The 18,647-nt window shown below is 38.5% G+C and overlaps 1 protein-coding gene across 1 annotated transcript in view; it reads right to left on the bottom strand.

The window, feature by feature from the left end:
- Positions 1–1,905: 1,905 nt before the first annotated feature.
- The window catches only part of LOC129102607 (rab GTPase-activating protein 1), a 64,493-nt gene continuing 47,751 nt past the window's right edge, over positions 1,906–18,647 (bottom strand). Inside the window, 11 exon segments of the mRNA XM_054612831.1 lie at positions 1,906–2,414; positions 2,859–3,059; positions 5,256–5,327; positions 9,105–9,188; positions 10,296–10,400; positions 10,743–10,853; positions 12,264–12,356; positions 16,124–16,252; positions 16,633–16,674; positions 17,812–17,955; positions 18,215–18,340. Coding sequence (XP_054468806.1) covers positions 2,292–2,414; positions 2,859–3,059; positions 5,256–5,327; positions 9,105–9,188; positions 10,296–10,400; positions 10,743–10,853; positions 12,264–12,356; positions 16,124–16,252; positions 16,633–16,674; positions 17,812–17,955; positions 18,215–18,340 — 1,230 coding nt within the window. The 3' untranslated portion in view covers positions 1,906–2,291.

Below are 18,647 nucleotides of genomic sequence, written 5' to 3'. Positions count from 1 at the left end.
TCACTTGGAACTCCTGTGACGGATTCACGCTTAAGGTGCAGACATTCATTAGTGGCAGTTGACAAGTGTCTTGGTGTGTGTTACATTCTGCCTCTACATTCAGTACAGTACAGTACAGTATACCTATTTACTTTTCAATATTCCAACCCTCCCAATACCGGGTAACATCTGGTTTTCCTGAACACATTGAATTATTTGAGACATTAATTCATCACAATGTTAGAAATGTTTCACAAGGATTTTTTTCCATGCTTGTTCAATTAAATTGATCCTTACTGGATCTATCTTGAGATGAGATTTTGTCCCACGACCAGGAAAAGATGCACCAGGACATCGTAGGCCCCCCAAAAAACACTCTCCTTACCATAATGCCAGAGTGTACCTTTGACTCAACACTGGATACAAGCTTTTTATGCCAATTCTGCCCCTCCTATGATTTGCTGCATCATGTAGCATTTTCCAATCATCAATAACCTGGTTTTGGCAATCACATGCCGAATCTTCTTGTTCCTAGCCGTCAACGGCAGACAATAAAATGAAGCCAATTTAAATCTCTGTCCATGTGGCCTTCCTTTAAATTGTCAACATTTTTTCTGGTAATTGACCTCTGACCTGTCTTACGGATTAGGCCTATTTTTTTGCTGACTGCATTGCTTCTGATTTTCTTAACATTCTGTATAAAGATAACCATACGGTCTTTCACATCCAACATCTTGCCCTTTTTAATAATTTTGCTATAACATGACAATGATTGTTTGATGTACCCGCCTTTTTTATAAAATAAACAGTGCAATTATTTTTATATGTGCCTGCCACCCCGCTGAGCAAAGTATCAAACATGACCCTGCCCGTCAAGGTCAAAGATCACAGAGCAGCTGACGCCAGAGTAGGGAGTTTTTTTTTTTTTTTTTTTTTTTTTTTTTTAAAGGTGTGTTCAAGTGCAGAAGGAAATTAAATATTCCATTTTGACTTTACACTTCCTCAAAGTGACGTTTAGGGTTTGAGCAAGCATTGCACCACTCTGGGGTTTAACAGTGCTCTTGCATACATACATGTACTGTAAAAAACATAAAGAGGTTTGCACGGTTTGGAGCTTTTTTTTTTGTTTGTTTCTTTGTGCTGGGACATCCAAACCTAACAAACCTCAAGCATGTTTTATGTCTAACGTTTGATGTGAGAATAGTTATGCTGCTGTTGGTATTTATAACAGCTTTTATGCATCTGTCCTTACTGTAAATCATATTTTCATATCCACTGGTATCATCTTTATAGACCTTCAGATCAAGGCTTTGTCAGCCAACGTTTCTGTAGCATCATTCATATACACATTTCAACATTAAGGACAACCAGGAAAAACATTTTTTTCCTTACATGCAAGTTCGTTCACACAGCCACACACACACACATTCATAACCTTAGTGCTTTTTTCTTTCCCTTGGACTTCCACACTCTGTCTCGCTCTTTCTGTTATACACACAGTAACATTATTTCAGTCAATTATTTATGCATTCAAACACGTTTTTTACAGTCTCACACACATGTACACAATCAACACAAAACAAAAAATATGTGTGCTTACACACACATACAAACATGCTCATTACATAAGCACATTCCTGTGCATACATAGAAAAAGAAAGGTATTGTTCAACGTAAATTAGAAAAGCTCAGTTTTGAAAAGGTGTCTATTAGCTCTCGTACCTAAAACAAGGATTTTACAGGGCCTGGTTGGTTTGTGCCAGTAGTGAAGAGGGGAGCACGCAGAAGGGTTAGGAAGAACGGAGTGTTTGCTTCTCTATCCCGTCAGGACAGTAACAGTTCGGATGTCCTACCTTCCTTCTGCGGGTCATTAATATCAGCAGTTCAAAGACAGAAATAAATGGATCACAACCTTTTTTCTTCTTCTTCTTTTTTTTTTTTTACACTTTTCTTTCTGTGACCAGTGGAAGCACATCGTGTCTCTGGGGAAAGTGGTAGCGTTGTACTTCATCTTACGGTTTTCAACCCCTTCGCGTCAGCACATTTGGCTGTAGTCATTCAGGGTGAAGAGGAGCATAAATGGATGGGGTTGTCAGATCAGGAGCGGTGGGAACGGGGAAACAATAGGACATTCTTGATAAGAGGAACAAGTAGTACAGTCTGTAGTTATGGTCATTCTGGGATTTCAGGGTGAATGTTTAAGTTGAAGTCATGGCCCGGTGGGTTAAGTTATGCGTCCAGAGGTTTCAGCGTGGTGAGTTGCACTGAGCTCCGGACAGTCTGGGTAGAGCTGGATGACGGGGTTAATCTGGTTAGGTGGTCTCCTTGCCCTGGGTCCCAGTGACGGTCTTGATAGAGCTGAGCGTTCGGTTGAACCAGGTCTTCTTGGCCGCCTGCACTTCGTTGAGGGCCAGACCCAGGTGGTGCTCCAGATCCTGATTAAATAGAAAAGACAACTATATCCATGACTACCACAGAACAGGGTCGAAACAGGTCTACCAATTAATAAAAAAAAATGAACAGATTTTTCCTTATTTTTCAAGAGTGCAGGCATCTGTATACTGTTTAAAAATATCTGGTATCATTTTTACCACTTCAACTTTCCTCAATCATTAACTTTGATCCCGATTCCCTTCCCACTCTAAGAGACACTATTCTAGTTGTGATGGGTGCCAAACTAGTGTGGTAAAAGTAAAATTGCAACTCAATAGATAAGTCATATTTCGTAAGTTCCTACAGAATCAGATAGGTAAAACCATGTGACAGGGAAATCCCTTGGATTCATGATAGATTTTCACAGATTTTACTCAATATTGTTATGTGAATCTTGAAGTCTCACACTTTGTAGTTTGATTCTGGGCCAAACTGTGTTAGTGTACCTGAATTTTGCACTCAGCCTCCACAAGCTGCAGTTTGGTCTGAGCTAGTTCGAGCTCCATCTCTCTAAGCTGGTTCTTCAAATCCTCCTTCTCCTCATCAGTCTCCTCAGTCCCCCCAGCTGTTGCCGAGGTCACAGCAGCCCGCACACGACCCTCTTTGTTGAAAAGGCTACTGCACTTCTCACAACCTTCAACTTTCGACTAGAAATGGATAAGAGAGAGAAGATGTGATAGAAGGTTAGAAAAATGACAAGGTAACAAGGAGACCTTTCTACCACTGGCTTCTTAATGTTTTTTTGCATCATACTATGACTTTTTTTGACATGCTATACTTTTTAATTACTTTTTTAACAAACTATACTAGGAAGTTTTTAATGATTTTTTACATACTAACCATCACTTTTTTTTGACATATTTTATAATGACTTTTTTGACATACTACACTGTGACATTTTAATAAACTTTTTTAATACTATGCCATTTTTGGATATACTAAAATACAACATTTTTTATCTTTTTTGTTTACATACTAGACTATTAAGTTTTTGAGACTTTTTTGAGATATACAATACATTTTAATGAAATTTCTTTGACATACAATATTAAGACATTTTTGAGACTTTTGCACCACATACTATACTATGACTTTTGCGACATTCTTTGACATTTTTCTCATGGCATACCATAATATTACATAGCATACTATGGCTATTTAATGACATTTTCTATTACAAACTATATTATACATATCATTTTTTGCCAAAAAATGCTATTACTTATTTATGCCATTTTATTGGCTCGTATATCTTTTATGGCTTGCTGTACTATTTTTCCTTCAAAAAAATTGTGTTGCATACTATTCAATGACATGTTCTCTATATCGACCTTTTTGAAGTGGAGATTTTGTATAACTGGAGAAAAGAAAAAGTGCTCTGCTTAGTACCTTAAGCATTGCAGCTCATTATTGTAGAATACCATACACAACAACTATGCTTTCCCTCTGCCATCAGGGCTGCACTTCACCTTTCCCTTATGTCAAAGAGTTCTTCTTTGGGTGCTCTTGTATGTGATGAGCTAACAGAGACGTACTGACTGTGCTGCTTTACTTAAGATTTACTGTTACTTGTTGGATCTTTTAGCGTTACCTCATTTAAGTACCTATCAATGCGGGAGTGGGACACTATTTGTGCCAAACAAGCTAAGCTATACTTTAGGAGTTTGTAAAAATAGTTAGCTTCAGACTAATTCAAGACAATACTCCTGCAGCACAGATACATATGTACAAATGATAGTTTGGGTTCTTGCTTCACTTGCTCTTTCGAAGTTTGGCACATGGCTTCCAAACTTCCAACTTGCAGTGCAGGTTGGGCCCTGTTTAGTAGGTTTACTCTTTTGAACCCACTGTCAATAGATTAGTCCCTGAGTTTGCAGCAACAAACAGCACTATCCACAGTACCTGAGTTCATAGTCAAGGTTTTGTTCCTTAGCAACAACAGTTGACTATGATGGTTGAGATATTCCCTTGGAAATTAATATTTCATAACACTCCCACATTTCATTTGGATTAAACTGTCAACTGAGTTTAAAGCCGAATAGTGACTGTACACAACGTTACCAGGCTCATCACTGCAAACGTGGATGAGAGCATTATTGAAGGAGCAGAGCGCCGAAGCAGAAAGTGTTTCTGTCATCACTTTAAATAGAGTTTCAGTGAATAAGTATGTCAGTACATTATATAACATTTCTAATTAACACTGTTGTAACTTATAATTATTTAGTATTCCCTGCACATCACTGTTCCACTACCTCAATTATAATTGCTATTACTGACGGTTATGTTGCATTTGCTGCACTATTATTATTAAATAACAAAAGAACAGGAACAAACAAGATGATAGACTTGCAGACATTGCACACACAGAGAAAGTGCAATAAAGCTTTTGTCTGAGCTCTGTCCTTTTGCGAGTCCTTGGGCCCTGACAGAGCTCTCTGCCAAAATGGCCTTTCGCCCAGCTACAGTCTAAACAAACAGTTTCCCCGCCAAGTGTGCAAGAGCTGGAAGTGAGATGCCTGGCCCTGGCTCAATGGCTTCACTCATCATTCTTACACCAAAAGATTTGATTTCACTGCCAAGCAAGACAATGAGATGGCAAGATAGTGCCCAACATACCTGCAAACTCAGGAAGTGAGGGTATAAACTGTTCTGTTTATTTCAGAATCTGATTTTCTGAAATATGCAGAGGTTAAAGCTGGACCTAATATTGATGTAGAGGGTTACAGAGTGTAGTGCGTCGACCATGCATCAACTCTACGATGGTTGAAGAGATTTTTTGATTTATGTTGTTGAGTGCAAAACAGCAGTGTTTCGATGTGTGTATGCTTGTGTGTCAAATTTACCCGGATTTTCTCCAGTTCTCCTCGGTTGGATGTCTGTTGTTTCTCCAGTCGTTCACTCAGCTGGGAGCAGATCTATAGGAACCAGAGACAGAGACAGTTGTTCAGAAAGTGTGTTCAGTTACGGTGTTTTCAGACTGTCATCAACAGCGTGACAACACCTGTATTGTTCCATTGAGAGAGATAGCGTCTTTTAAAAAGCTATTTAGATTTTTCCCTCTCCTGAACATACCACTGTCAACAACCTCGTTTGTCCCTTGTTTGTGTTCATTGGTAAATCAGTCTATTAGTGATGTCATAATGCACTGCTTTTACGACAGGGCTCACCGGATGTACACACATGTGCGTCCTTACATTTACCTGATCTCTTTTTCCTGCTCCTTCTATACCTATAACCCACAGCTACAAACACCCTGACAGACATTCTAACACTCTAACACACACACACACACCCACCCACCCACCCACACACTTGTGCTCTGGCTTGCAGACAAACAGAGAGATCAATGGGACATGAGTCATTCTAACAGGAACATCGGGTCATCCCACCTCTCTGTAGACGGACGATCTGTGTCTCTATCTGTTCCTGCTCTCCCCATATCTCTCAGATTCCCTGTGGCTTATACCGTTTCTCTCTATACTCCGCTTTTAAAGATCAATCTATACATCTATCTGTGTATCTTTAGCCAGCAGATATCCATCTTTCTCCTCCCACATGTCTTTTATCTTTTCCTCCTGACATCCTCTCCTTCACTTACTTTCAACTGCCATTACTGAACCCATCTCTCTACCTTCCCTTCATCACTACTGATTACTTAGCACATTATCTTGAATCTGACCCCCTTTGCTCTTTTACTCTCCCTGCTTCCTTTTTTTAACTAGTTGTACTCCATGGAATGCTGCACATCTTTTTACTTTGTCAAGCTTTAACTTGAGCTGCCAGCAGTCTTCAATCAGTATTCTCCCTAACCTGTTAAGTAGGCATTTTCGTCTCTCAATGTTTTGTATAATTCGTAAAAGGGTTGCATTAGATGGGGTAAATGTCAGTCTACAGTCAGGAATCCTTGTTGGTGTACCATCTGCAAATAAGTGTATTATTTTGCTTATTCAAATTCACAATAGACAGGGTTATTTTTTTCCTCATTCTTGATATTGTTTTTTGACACAAAAATGTCACATAATAGATTTTGTGTTTATTTCTCATAGTTCATGCTCAAGACCCAAGGGGCATTTTTTGCCACTCAGTATTTCATCCGGCTTTTTTCCCCCAATTTTGTTTTCTTTGTCAATAACGCACGCATGCAGTTTGTACTCTTACGTCGGGCATATTATAAGCACATGTTACTTTAGTCCTTTATCATTCTAGTAACATTATGTATACTGCTTAGAACTAGAAGCAAACAGTTGGGAGGCAATGCTCAATCAAAATATGTTCAGAATATTTTTGTGTCTGGGATCAAAATATTTTTAAACTGTAAGAAATAAATATAATGCTACTAGGGCCTAAAAAACACAAGCATTGGCACATGTTACTGTCCCTCGCAAGTACCCAGGAGGCCTCAGTGTATCTTCACAGGCTACACTCCTACAACAGGGATTACAATACGCCACTCGACACTTAATTAGCTTTACCATTAACAGACGTTTCTCTGTCCTCGTGGGCTGGAGGGGCTATTAGCACACAAAGCCACTAAAATATGAAAAGTATAATTTGTGATATCTGGGTTGGAGAACAATGCAGGCTATTTTGAAGCATTCCTCAACTTGTCAATCCCAGAGGAGTGAATGCCGCTCTCCTCCCTCTGCTCTCTCCGCCACAGACTTCTGTTCATTTTCTCCCTCTCGCCATCTATCACCCCCTTATTCCCTGTCACAGAAATCACTATTTTTAACAAAGCTCCATTTTCACATTTAGCTCTGCTCAGCTGCATGCTAGCAATCTGAAGGCTGTTTTCACCCATAACACACACAGAAACGCACACAACCATCAAGTCCCTGATAGCTCTTCACCCGGTTTCAGATCTGCTGTCAAATCCAATCCAATATTTTTAGTCTTAGGCGAAGTTAAGATCTGTTTCTAAATTAGTCCTCCTTCTATTTCTGTCTGCCTCCACAGGGAGCAATTGGAGCTGGATTGTTGCATAATGTCTCCTGGCTGATAGTAATAGTACTTGATCTAGGTAGGTTTATATTTAAGCATTAAGTGACAGGGCGAGATCTGAAAGGAAGAAAATCACTGTAAGAGAAATTCGGACAGACAGGAACTCAAAATATGCTCACAGGCTCAGTCATCAAAGGCTCTGGGTTCAGTTTACGGTCATTTCTTAAAATTAGATGTTTCTAAATGAATGACTGAAAACAGATTGCTCTTATATTATTTTTAGATATCCTGCCACCGTAATGGCTCGATCAGAGATTAGTTCTGGAAAGACAAGATAAATAAGGAAAGATAAGAGAAAAAGAGATACAAACATCAAGAGTTCAGGAAGAGGCAACGAAACACACAAAACGTACTCATAAAAAAACATTAAACAAAACTCACAGTAATGAAAATATGACAAATCCATACTTTTGATGAAATTCACAACCAGTCTTGACCCTGTAGGTATTGTCTTAATGATAATTACTGCTTGTCTACTACAATTATGAAAGGATCAGAACCAGAGAGGTTCAAATAACGGGAATAACGAACTATATTCACTTTTTCATTTTTGGAACCTTTGAGATTTATATGAACTAATAAGTAACTCCAGGCCTTTACGTGCTGCTATGCAGAGATCACCAACTGCTGGCAGCTTTTGCTGAAGTTCTCTTAATTCTGATTCAATCATGTTTAACATTATAAATTGTTCATTTAGGTTAAGTGAGTTTTAACATGTGTCTGGAAAAACTCTAACATGGACAGACAGATTTACCGGCTGATGGCATCTGACTCAAGTTAGGAAACCTGAAAAACAACTGCAGCTGCACAGGAAGTCAGTTGCAAAACTTTTAACCAGAGCTAAGAGGTGTGACTTGTCGACACTTTTTTTCTTGTCTCTTTACACTGGCTCCCAGTAGGTTTGACGATTGATTTAAGAATTTTATTGATTACCTTTAGGGCTCTTAGTGGCCTGACACTTTGCTATATTTCAGACCCTTCATATGGGCCTGTGTGAAGCTTAAGACCTTCCAGAGTTTAAGCATAAAACTAAGGGAGACAAATCTTTAGAAGACAATGGAGTGACCACTCCAAGAACATACAGAAAGGCTGTCAGCCATTGTCATGTATTGAGTTGAATTGATATCTTATTTATTTTGTATCTATGTATTTGTTTACATCCATTTAAATCAATTACATTTTTTTGAGAAGCACTCTTATATTTTATAGATTATATTTTTTATTATTAAAACAGTGACTTGTGATATTTTGATGGTATCTTTATAATGGAGAAATGGCTTACATTACTTACATGTATACTTATTAGGACATATATTAATATACTTATATAGATTCCTATAATTGTATAGTTGGATGGTGTATCACAATGTTAAAGAGTCTTGGGGATTTGTTTAGGCTTGGGCTGGTGGGAGAGGGGAGGTTAAGTGGATTGTAGAAGGGGTAATGATGTTTGATCAATCAGAAAAATAAAGTGTTCAAAAACAAGGAAACCAGGGAGGGTCCGCCACAGTTTACAGTTTCACTTCTCTAAAATGTAGTAGTGAGAAAAGAGACACTTCAGTAATATGATTTAAACAGCAAGGCTCATAGTGCCTTATATATGCCAACTCAAAGGAATCAACACTTCTAATTCTAAGTTTTTAAAATGATTTCTGATACTACAGTACATGCTTCAGATAAACTGTCCATACCTGCTTATATTCTCCAATAATCGAGCTGTTCTTCTTTATCTCAGATTCAGACTTATCAAGCTCTCGTCTGCACATCTCCTTCAGCTGTGGAAACAAACAAACACACATACTGTTAGGTTGTTGGAGGGCAGAGAGAGACCAAGGACAGAAGCAGGGTCGGAGGCCCAACAGACCTTGTGACTGCTATGACAAGTGAAGAAGACAGAGAAGGGAATTGGCAGACTTTGAGCTCGGGGCAAAGTCACACCTTCAACACAACCTCTATTCAAGCACATAAATCATTCACAGCTACACCTACGCATTCAAGAAGACAGGACACACTGAGGACAGCACTGAACACACATGGGAACAGATGGCAGCAGGTCTGGCCTTCACCTCAGAGGGATTCTTCATTGAACTCAAGAAAATCAACATTGAAGATGAACCGACATTCTTTGACATAGAAGGTTTCACCCGAATGATAAAGGAAGGCCTGAAAATGTCGTTTTTTGTTTTTCCTCCAATTGTATTACATATACAGAGGCCATAAAGGCAGGGAAGAATGGCATGGAGAGAATATATGATACTCTATGTGGAAAGGTATATATACAGAGAGAGAAACAGATAAACATGTTTGCTTGACATTTGCTGTATGTCTAAAGGGAATCCAATGGCTTATGGTTTGACTAGACTAAATTCAACATGTAGTTAAGTTTTTGCGGATGCCAGTGAAGGTCGGCATAAATAACATGTATAATTTCAGCTTCACTAGTAATTCAGCACAATGGTATGGTCAGTACTGCTACCTCAGACAAAACATACATTACAGCCTTGCTCTCAAAGAAAAGTATTATAGACTCAAAGATATCCAAACATCAGCAGAAAGAGACCTTATTAGTAAAATCAGCCATCGCAATGTTTGGTTGGACTCTTAGCTCTATCTGTAAGACAGACTGGTCATTTACAGCCTGTCACTTTGATATTGCACACATCCTACTAGTCTTCCTCTTGAGGGACAGGCGGAATAAGCAATGCATTTTCACCATAGTTCTGATCAGTCCTTCACCTGAGAATTTGTGTTGCAATAGTGCTGACGCATTCCTACCATCTGTAACCCGGTGTGCCACATGGGATTGAAAGAAAAAACATATATTCAGCTAATGTCTAAAATATAGACATCCGGCTGAAAAGTGCCTCGTTGCTGGCTCTAACCTGAGCAGATTCTTCTTCCAGTCGCCTCTTCTCGTCCTCGGAGTCCACCAGTTTCTGTTTGGTCAGCAGCAACTCTTTATTCAGGGCATCTGCCTTCTCCTCAGCCTGACACACAAACAGGACAGAATAACCCAATGTTGTTGAGGTCATTGAAAGTTACACTTGCCCTACTTTTTTCTTAGCTAGTGAAACGATGACTTACACACACTAATGACATTTTTAGGTTGTGTAAATAAAAGGTTATGCTACATGTATTTGTTTTGTGGCGCAGATACACTTATGCCTGCAAGCTTCCTCATGTTGTTTTAATTCTTGGGTAATAGTTGCCACATATACCGCCATACATGCTTCTGTTAAGTGTGCTTACAGAAGTGACAGCTCACACTTTTATGAACATGTGCAGACACACACAAACACACAGAAATACATTCTTTCTGTTTGACTTACGTTGTCGAGGTCCTTGCGCAGGGCTATCTTGCTGCTGACTAGTTCATGTGCCAGGTCGTCATTCTCCTGCTCCAAACGCATGTTAGCCTCTTGCAAACGACGGTTTTCCCTCTGAGCCGAGGGAGAGAGGAGTAAAGGAGAGAGAGAGAGAGAGAGCAGGAGAGAGAGAAGAAGACAAAGTCAAAACGATGAATCACCAAAAAGCGTGGGACAGGAAAACATAAGAACATATGAACAGAAAGAAGTGAGGGAACATGAAAGAGGAAGGAAAGTGAGGAGATAGCACAGCATGGAGAATTAGTTAATCAAGAAGAGTTGCAAATGAATATGTGAGCATCTCTTCCTGGCTCAGTGCAACATTTTACAGAATGAGATAAGTTAGTGTGAAATTTAACTCTGGTCAGGTGAGTGCATAATTATAAAGTCAGGGTTTTCTGTAATGTTTAACAGGGTATAACATATATATATATATATATATATATATATATATATATATATACATATATTTGTACTGTTTGTACATAATTAATAACAGAAATATATATATACATATATATATATATATATATATATATATATATATATATATATATATATATATATATATATATATACATATATATATATATATATATATATATATATATATATATATATATATATATATATATATATATATATATATATATATATATATATATATATATATATATATATATATATATATATATATATATATATATATATATATATATATATATATATATATATATATATATATATATATATATAATATATATATATATATATATACATTTATAGATAAATACTTTATACATATATATACATATACACACATAAATACTTTATCAAGTTGTGGCTTAGTGGTTGAGGGTATGAAAATCCTCATGAAGATCAATAGTACAAACATCTAAAGACACCTTGTTTGACATACAAAAAAATATATATTGGTATACAGTTTGTTGGAGGCATTTCTTAAGAGCAAACAAAGCAGAGGTTCAGTCGCCGTAATTGATGATCTTGTACTGTATACAACCACCCCGCTACCCTTGAGATGACTTATGGCATGTTCAATTAATGGCTTTTTTGTTGCCTTGTAGTTTTTCTCTCCTCAACAAGGACTGTCAAGGTCTACAGTAAAAAAAAAAAATTGTTCTGTTCAATGGAAACTCAGAGGCAGAATATGGTGGTTGTTTTAGCATTATGTAGCAACAACATGCAGTACTAACACAATTTCATTATCTACACCAATGAGTTCCAGAGTTGTGAATCAAATGTAATACTTTGTATACTAAAGGGTTCAATTATGAATTAAATGAATATAAATTAAGACAACAAACATTTGTTGCAACAAGGACAGGGATATAAAGAATCCTGAACCATATCAGAGTTGCAGATAAAGCAGATATAACCTAATGTATTAAGGGTATGTTGGAGAAGTCTTTTCATTTTCTGTTATGTCATTATGTACACAGGTGAATATTCTGTGCTTATGTCTACCTCATATCTCTCGATGGGGGCCTCCTGTTGTTCCTGTTGCTCCCTCAAGGTGTGGTACTCCTTCTCAAATTTCTTCAGCTTTTTCTGGCTGATCTGTTGGACGGCGTGAGCAGAAAAAACAATGTTTGGTACTCATCAACTATATCACAAACACAAATAATTACACTATCAAATGCAATTTTGCACATGATGAAAATAAACAAATAAAGTAGCTCATTAGAAATTGGCACGTGTACTAAAGGTGGCTGCCAGTGAACAATCTTTCCAATCTTTTGTAAACAAGCACACAAGATTGATAATCTTTATTGGACTGAGGCGCTGTTCAGTTCAGTCCAGCATTTGAATAAGATGCAGATGAAGATTTAAGAGATTACAGACCCAATTCGCTACTGTTCATTTCTGTCTGACAAGCATGTATGTTGGGATATCACTGTCCACACAGTCCACAGGGACAGTGTGGCTGCAAAATGAGCAGTCAAAAGAACTGCTAACATGTTACTCAAGGCAGGTAAAACTAGAGTTAACACTGTTTATCGGCCTATTAATTCAGAACAGCAAAATTCAGTGCTACATCTCAGATCCCCCGAACCAGTGAAACACTCTCTCATTTAAACACAAACGCTTGGAGTGACGTTCATGCCTAAAGATGCAGTTCGACACACACTGCATTTAGGCCAGCTCATCAGCAGGCCTTTCACTGCCCAGCTGCCGCCTTAAATTGGGCTTTTTAGAAGAGAAAGCTACCATACAATCAAGACCATGTGCATGATTCTCAGCATGAAAGAGAGACTTTCTTGTCCATTCTGTGGATTTTAAAGCTTCTTGTTACAGCTGCAACATCAATGCACAGTTGGTCTCTGCATGCATGACTGCATGTGCATGGTACTATCTCAGGTTTAGTACTGGCTCCCTGTAAGAGCTCGCATCCAGCTTAAGACTCTGGTGCTAGCCTACAGGGCAGTGAAAGGAACAGCTCCTTCCTATCTCCAGGCCTTGGTCAAGCCCTACACCCCCGCCCGACCACTTCGCTCTGCTGCCTCGGGGCGACTGGTTGCCCCGTCGCTCAGAGGTCCCTGCGGCCGATCCACCCGGTCACAGCTTTTTTCTGTCCTGGCCCCTCAGTGGTGGAATGAACTCCCCACTGACGTCAGGACAGCAGAGTCGCTGCCCATCTTTCGGCGCAGGCTGAAAACTCACCTCTTCAAGAAGCACTACCCTGAGCCTTCCTCGTAGCACTTATTGTATTTGTATTAGTTGTTGCACTTATTGTATTCGTATCAGTTCGCTGCACTTATTGTATTCGTATTCGTTTACTGCACTTATCCTATTCGTAGTGGTTTGTAGCACTTATTGTATTCGTATTAGTCTGTTCCAATTATTGTTTTCGTAGTAATTTGCTTCTGCACTATACTTTTGCTCTGGTTTATGCTCTTAGATGCTTGTTTAAGAAAGGAGATGCACTTATGACTTCTGGTGACTAGTAGTTCTCTTGAATACCTATGTTGAATACACTTATTGTAAGTCGCTTTGGATAAAAGCGTCTGCTAAATGACTGTAATGTAATGTAATGTAATGTAGTATTATACAACAGTATATATCAAGGGATCCAAATCCTCCCCAGCACTTTCCATCTAATGATGTCGGCAGAAATGGACAGAAGGTGTTGTCCAAGACCTATTGTTAAGTGTGCCTCAGCATGTGCGTGCGTGTACATGGGAGACAGACAAAAGGAAGAAAAAGTACAAGGGGTCATTCATGGCAGGAGTTGCCTCATCCATGTCATTTCTCATTATTTATTCCTCTTTTCTATTGCAGCCTTGACAGACAGCTGGATCATCAGAAGTGACTACTTAGTAAAGCAATTAAGAACACCGAGCCACCACGGCTCTCTCAAGCACAGCCATAAATTATAAAAGACTTAAAATATGTCTCATCTTACAAGCCTTGGGTCAAAGCCAGTCAGTCAATCAGTATTGTTTTCTTAAAATACACTAGGGGAAGCATATTGTTAAACCTCTGGCTCTCTCTCAGGTGACTTGCTGATCATTCTCTGCTCTTCTGAACCTAAAAAACTATTACAAGCTTTCTTCATCTCTAGATGCTCATATCTACCAGAGAAAAAGTAGAGTCATGACGAAGACATAAAGAGATGGACAACAAAAAAACACAGTAAACAATGGAAAATGCACGCATTCATGGCTTTCATTTAAATCCCAGGGCAATTTGCATATATTAGCTTTAGAAGTCGAAAGGTTGGCAGACAAGAAGAGAAAGTAGGTGTAACAGCTACACGCTGAGGCAACATTAATGACCCTAGTTTGACCCCAAGATAGTCTGCTGAATACATTTTCTGACCTGACTGTAGTTTCCAACCGTGTTTGCCGCATATTCACTTCAAAATTATTCAAATAACTTTGACCTCTGACTACAATTACAAGTAAAGTCCTAAGTGAAGAGTTTAGTCATCTACTAGAACTAACACAGGCACTACTGTTACTGTACCATAGTTGAAATATGGATAAACCAAATGATTCCATAACTTAGTTACACTTTTAGTTCCTCCTCTTAAAATAGGAACACTATAATCTTGATTCTGCTTTTACAATTACACACTTATTCTACCATGAGGGTGATGAGGCTGGGGAAGAAGGACCCAACAGTTCAAAGGGGCAAGGACATAGTTTAAAACAGCAGTTGGAGAAATCTGACACTGACTTAAATAAAGTTAGCGCACCTGGCAGTGAAGAAAGATAGGTGCTCCTATCAGAATCAATAAGGGCTCCACTAATCTGATCCTCTAATCCCTCTGTAGAAACATTCACATTTTGGATTAGTCTACCTTGCTTCAAATTTAATTCTGAGCTACACCATTGCCGTACTCACTGAGGTCGAATGACTTCTTTAAATTGTTTTCTTCATATAATGTGCTGGAAATAACTTAATAAAAGCAGTAAATTGAAGGTCCCTTTGCATCTTTGTGACTACATGCAGGTGTTTCATTCTAATAGCTACAAAGCGTCCCTTAAAACAAAAGCATAACTAAGCATAATTATTAGATTAAACATATAAACAACACAAAAGCAGCACAACATTTTTTTTATAGTGGTTTTAATCTGAGAAGAGGCTTCTCTCGTGAATTATGTTCAGAATTGGGCACTTGAACTTTTTTAGCGGCTGCACACCCAAGTCCAGTTGCCTTTGATTTGTTCCATTTTTCTCTGCTGGATAAGCTCTCTCTCTCTCTCTCTCTCTCTCTCTCTCTCTCTCTCTCTCTCTCTCTCTCTCGCCCAGCTGTCTGACTGAGAACCAAACCGCTAATAACTTTCTCCATGTGTGCTAAATAATATCTCTGCCCAAAGTTACCTTTAAAGTCAGGCTCTCCGAATTAGGCCAGTCTGTTGAAAACAGGTCAGGACACAGGTGTGTGTGTGTGTGTGTGTGTGTGTGTGTGTGTGTGTGTGTGTGTGTGTGTGTGTGTGTGTGTGTGTGTGTGTGTGTGTGTGTGTGTGTGTTTAGGACACAGACAGAAAGAGAGATGTGTGTTGTCATGTGTGCTCATTGCATCTGTTAAACTTGATTCAAAGTTCAAAAGTGGCCCCTACTGGTATATAAGAAGTACTGCTAAAGTTTTCTGTTTCAAGTCTTTCAAATCTTTTACTGTTTGAGGTTTTCTGGACATCTTAAAGACCATTAACTTTACCACATAAGGGAATTGCATATGTTTCTATTTTTACTCAAAATGAAAATGATAGTTACTAACAACACATTAATACAGAGCTGAACCTGAAGTCTCAGACATAGCTTCTCTTTGTTAATAGTGAACTGAGACTGTATTCTCTTCTTTTTTACTATAAACTCACCTTCATGCTACAGGCCAGCTCCATCAGTTTCTTTGCGTTTTCCTCAGAGCGGTATCTCTTCGGAACCGGGACACGAAAGAATTTGAGCGCACCCTCGAAGTCTGTTTGGATCAGATCGTCTTTTGATGTCTGAGGAAAAAAAGGATAGGGACACTCTAAGAAATCGATTTACACAACCTGGAGTAGCCTGTTTGGTTGACACTTACTTCCCTTTTTGCAACATGAAGCAGCACAATTGTCAAAGACAATTTTCTGAACTATTCATGATAAATAACAGGTTTTCTGATAAACTAGCTCATGTCTAGAAACAAGCATAAGATTAAAGCTGCTCCAAGGACTTTTTTTGTGGACAAAATGTATCTGCACTTGCCCACATGCGCAGACGTGTAAAATCTTTCCAAGGTTAGATTTTCTTAAGGTACCTGCTGTACCTTTCTGTTTCTACTCCGAGCTGTTGTTGCAAGTGGTCTCATTTGTGTTTGCATACATATTTGTTTGGGCTAGCTTACCTTTAGTAACGCCAAGGCCACATTGAAGATCACACTGATGCCCTGAAAATAAAGACACATTTTTCATGCCGTGTTAAGGAATTGACGAACTGTAGATCCAAAGAAATTAAAATAAAACATGGATTAAAAACTGTTAAAACAACAAAAAGAGTATGTGCACAAACGGTGCATACTGTGTAGTTTTTCTTTGTGACTAACTTGCAAGCAATGTACACATAATACTCATCAATGACAAAGAGACATTTCCAGATTTGTTACAATAAAAAGAGAAATGTATAAACTACTACTAGTACCACATTAGTGTTGCAGTTGCTGCTAATATTTTAATTCGCAGTGTCTCCTTCTCTTCCTGGCAGATTATTTATCAGCGCTGTCAGACTTCATAAGAAGTTTATAAAACTAGGATCTTAACATCTCTCCACAGAGGTTCAGGATTTGGCTGACACTCCAGTTGTCTTGGCTTGGACCACCATGCTGAAAGGTCAATCTTCATCTTAGTGAGAGGGTTGTGTGTGATCTAAAGCAGCTTTTCCTCTCTTTACTTTGGTCTGTCTATCATCTCCTGGAACTTGAACAGTCTCCCAGTTCCTGATGCTTTGATGCATCATTACAGAATCATGGTTCCCTTTATTATTCGGGTGATCAATGGGGCATGGTTTTCACTAGACGCAGAGCTTAACACTGAAGACATAAACCTTTTTGTCTCATCAGAAAATAAATGATTTCCCCCATGCTCTCACAGGCTACAAGTGGATAAACTTATTTTATTGACTTTGGCCAAACATCCAGATCTTAGAAGAGTGTTCATTGTTCCAAACTTTACTTCAAACTGTATTATTATATCAACTCCTGGGGGCTTTCAGTGCTTGAATTTGAACAAGTCTGTCAATCAATTTCTAGTGACAGCACATAGATCAGAATAAACAGGATGTAAATGAGCTCAGTTTAGAGTGTCATAGATAAGGGTTTCTTATAATACAGCAGTATTTTAATTCAAATACTTTGTCATTGTTTACTTTAATTCAGTCTGAGAGAATGTGTGTACATATATGGCAAAAACAAATGAATTGAATTGGTGGAAATTGAAAATTAAATCTCACAACAAAATGTGCATTTGTTCATATTTTACATAGTGTGTGAATTGCAGCAGGGGAAGTTGTGTTGTGTCTTATTACCAACCTCACACAGTAGCAGATCAATGATATGGAAGACCATGTAAAGAGGGAATTTGGCTGTGAAGAGGGTGAGGAACCACTGAGAGGCATACATATGAGCCTCCAGACCCACATTCAGGAAATGGTTGTACAGGTCTGGTATATATTCCTGTTACAGAGAGAGAAAGTAAATGAGAGACAGAAGGGAGAGAATAAATAAAGAGACAGGAGGACGGAGAGGTAGAAGGAATGATGTGGATGGAAGGAACAAGGAGAGTAATTAGGACAAAAGATAAACACAAAAAAGTTAAAAAAAAGGAAAGTGGCACTAACATCTTTTAAACCTGATTTTGCATAAACAGAAGAAGTTTGATCACTGCTTTGATGTACATTCATAAAAAAAAAATCAGAAAATGAAACACACATACCTGCATGAGCCTCTCAAGTTGGAAGAACTTGCAATGCAGATCTTCAAAGTTCTGCTTGAAAAGGTCCCTGAGCCCGTAATCAAACATGATCTTGACCAGCACGCTGAAAGCTTGCTCCTCTGGCATCTGAAGAAGACGAGCCAGAGATTTTACATTAGTGCCACCACAAGTTTTCAGGTGAGGCTCATATGAAAAAAGCTTTTACTTAACATTTTTCCCATATATATATTGAATACCTATGTTGAATACACTTCCTGTAAGTCGCTTTGGATAAAAGCGTCTGCTAAATGACTGTAATGTAATGTAATGTAATATAACACTACCTGAATTTGTGAAATAAGTCCTTTGGTCTATCAAAAACACACTGTCTGTCCACTAGATGGCAGTGTTGACATGTCCCTGAACTACAGGAAATCTTTAAGGGATGCCACTC

Source organism: Anoplopoma fimbria, chromosome 14 (assembly GCF_027596085.1).
Source record: "Anoplopoma fimbria isolate UVic2021 breed Golden Eagle Sablefish chromosome 14, Afim_UVic_2022, whole genome shotgun sequence".
In the NCBI taxonomy this organism is placed as follows: domain Eukaryota; kingdom Metazoa; phylum Chordata; class Actinopteri; order Perciformes; family Anoplopomatidae; genus Anoplopoma; species Anoplopoma fimbria.
This window is presented reverse-complemented; position numbering and strand designations above follow the sequence as displayed.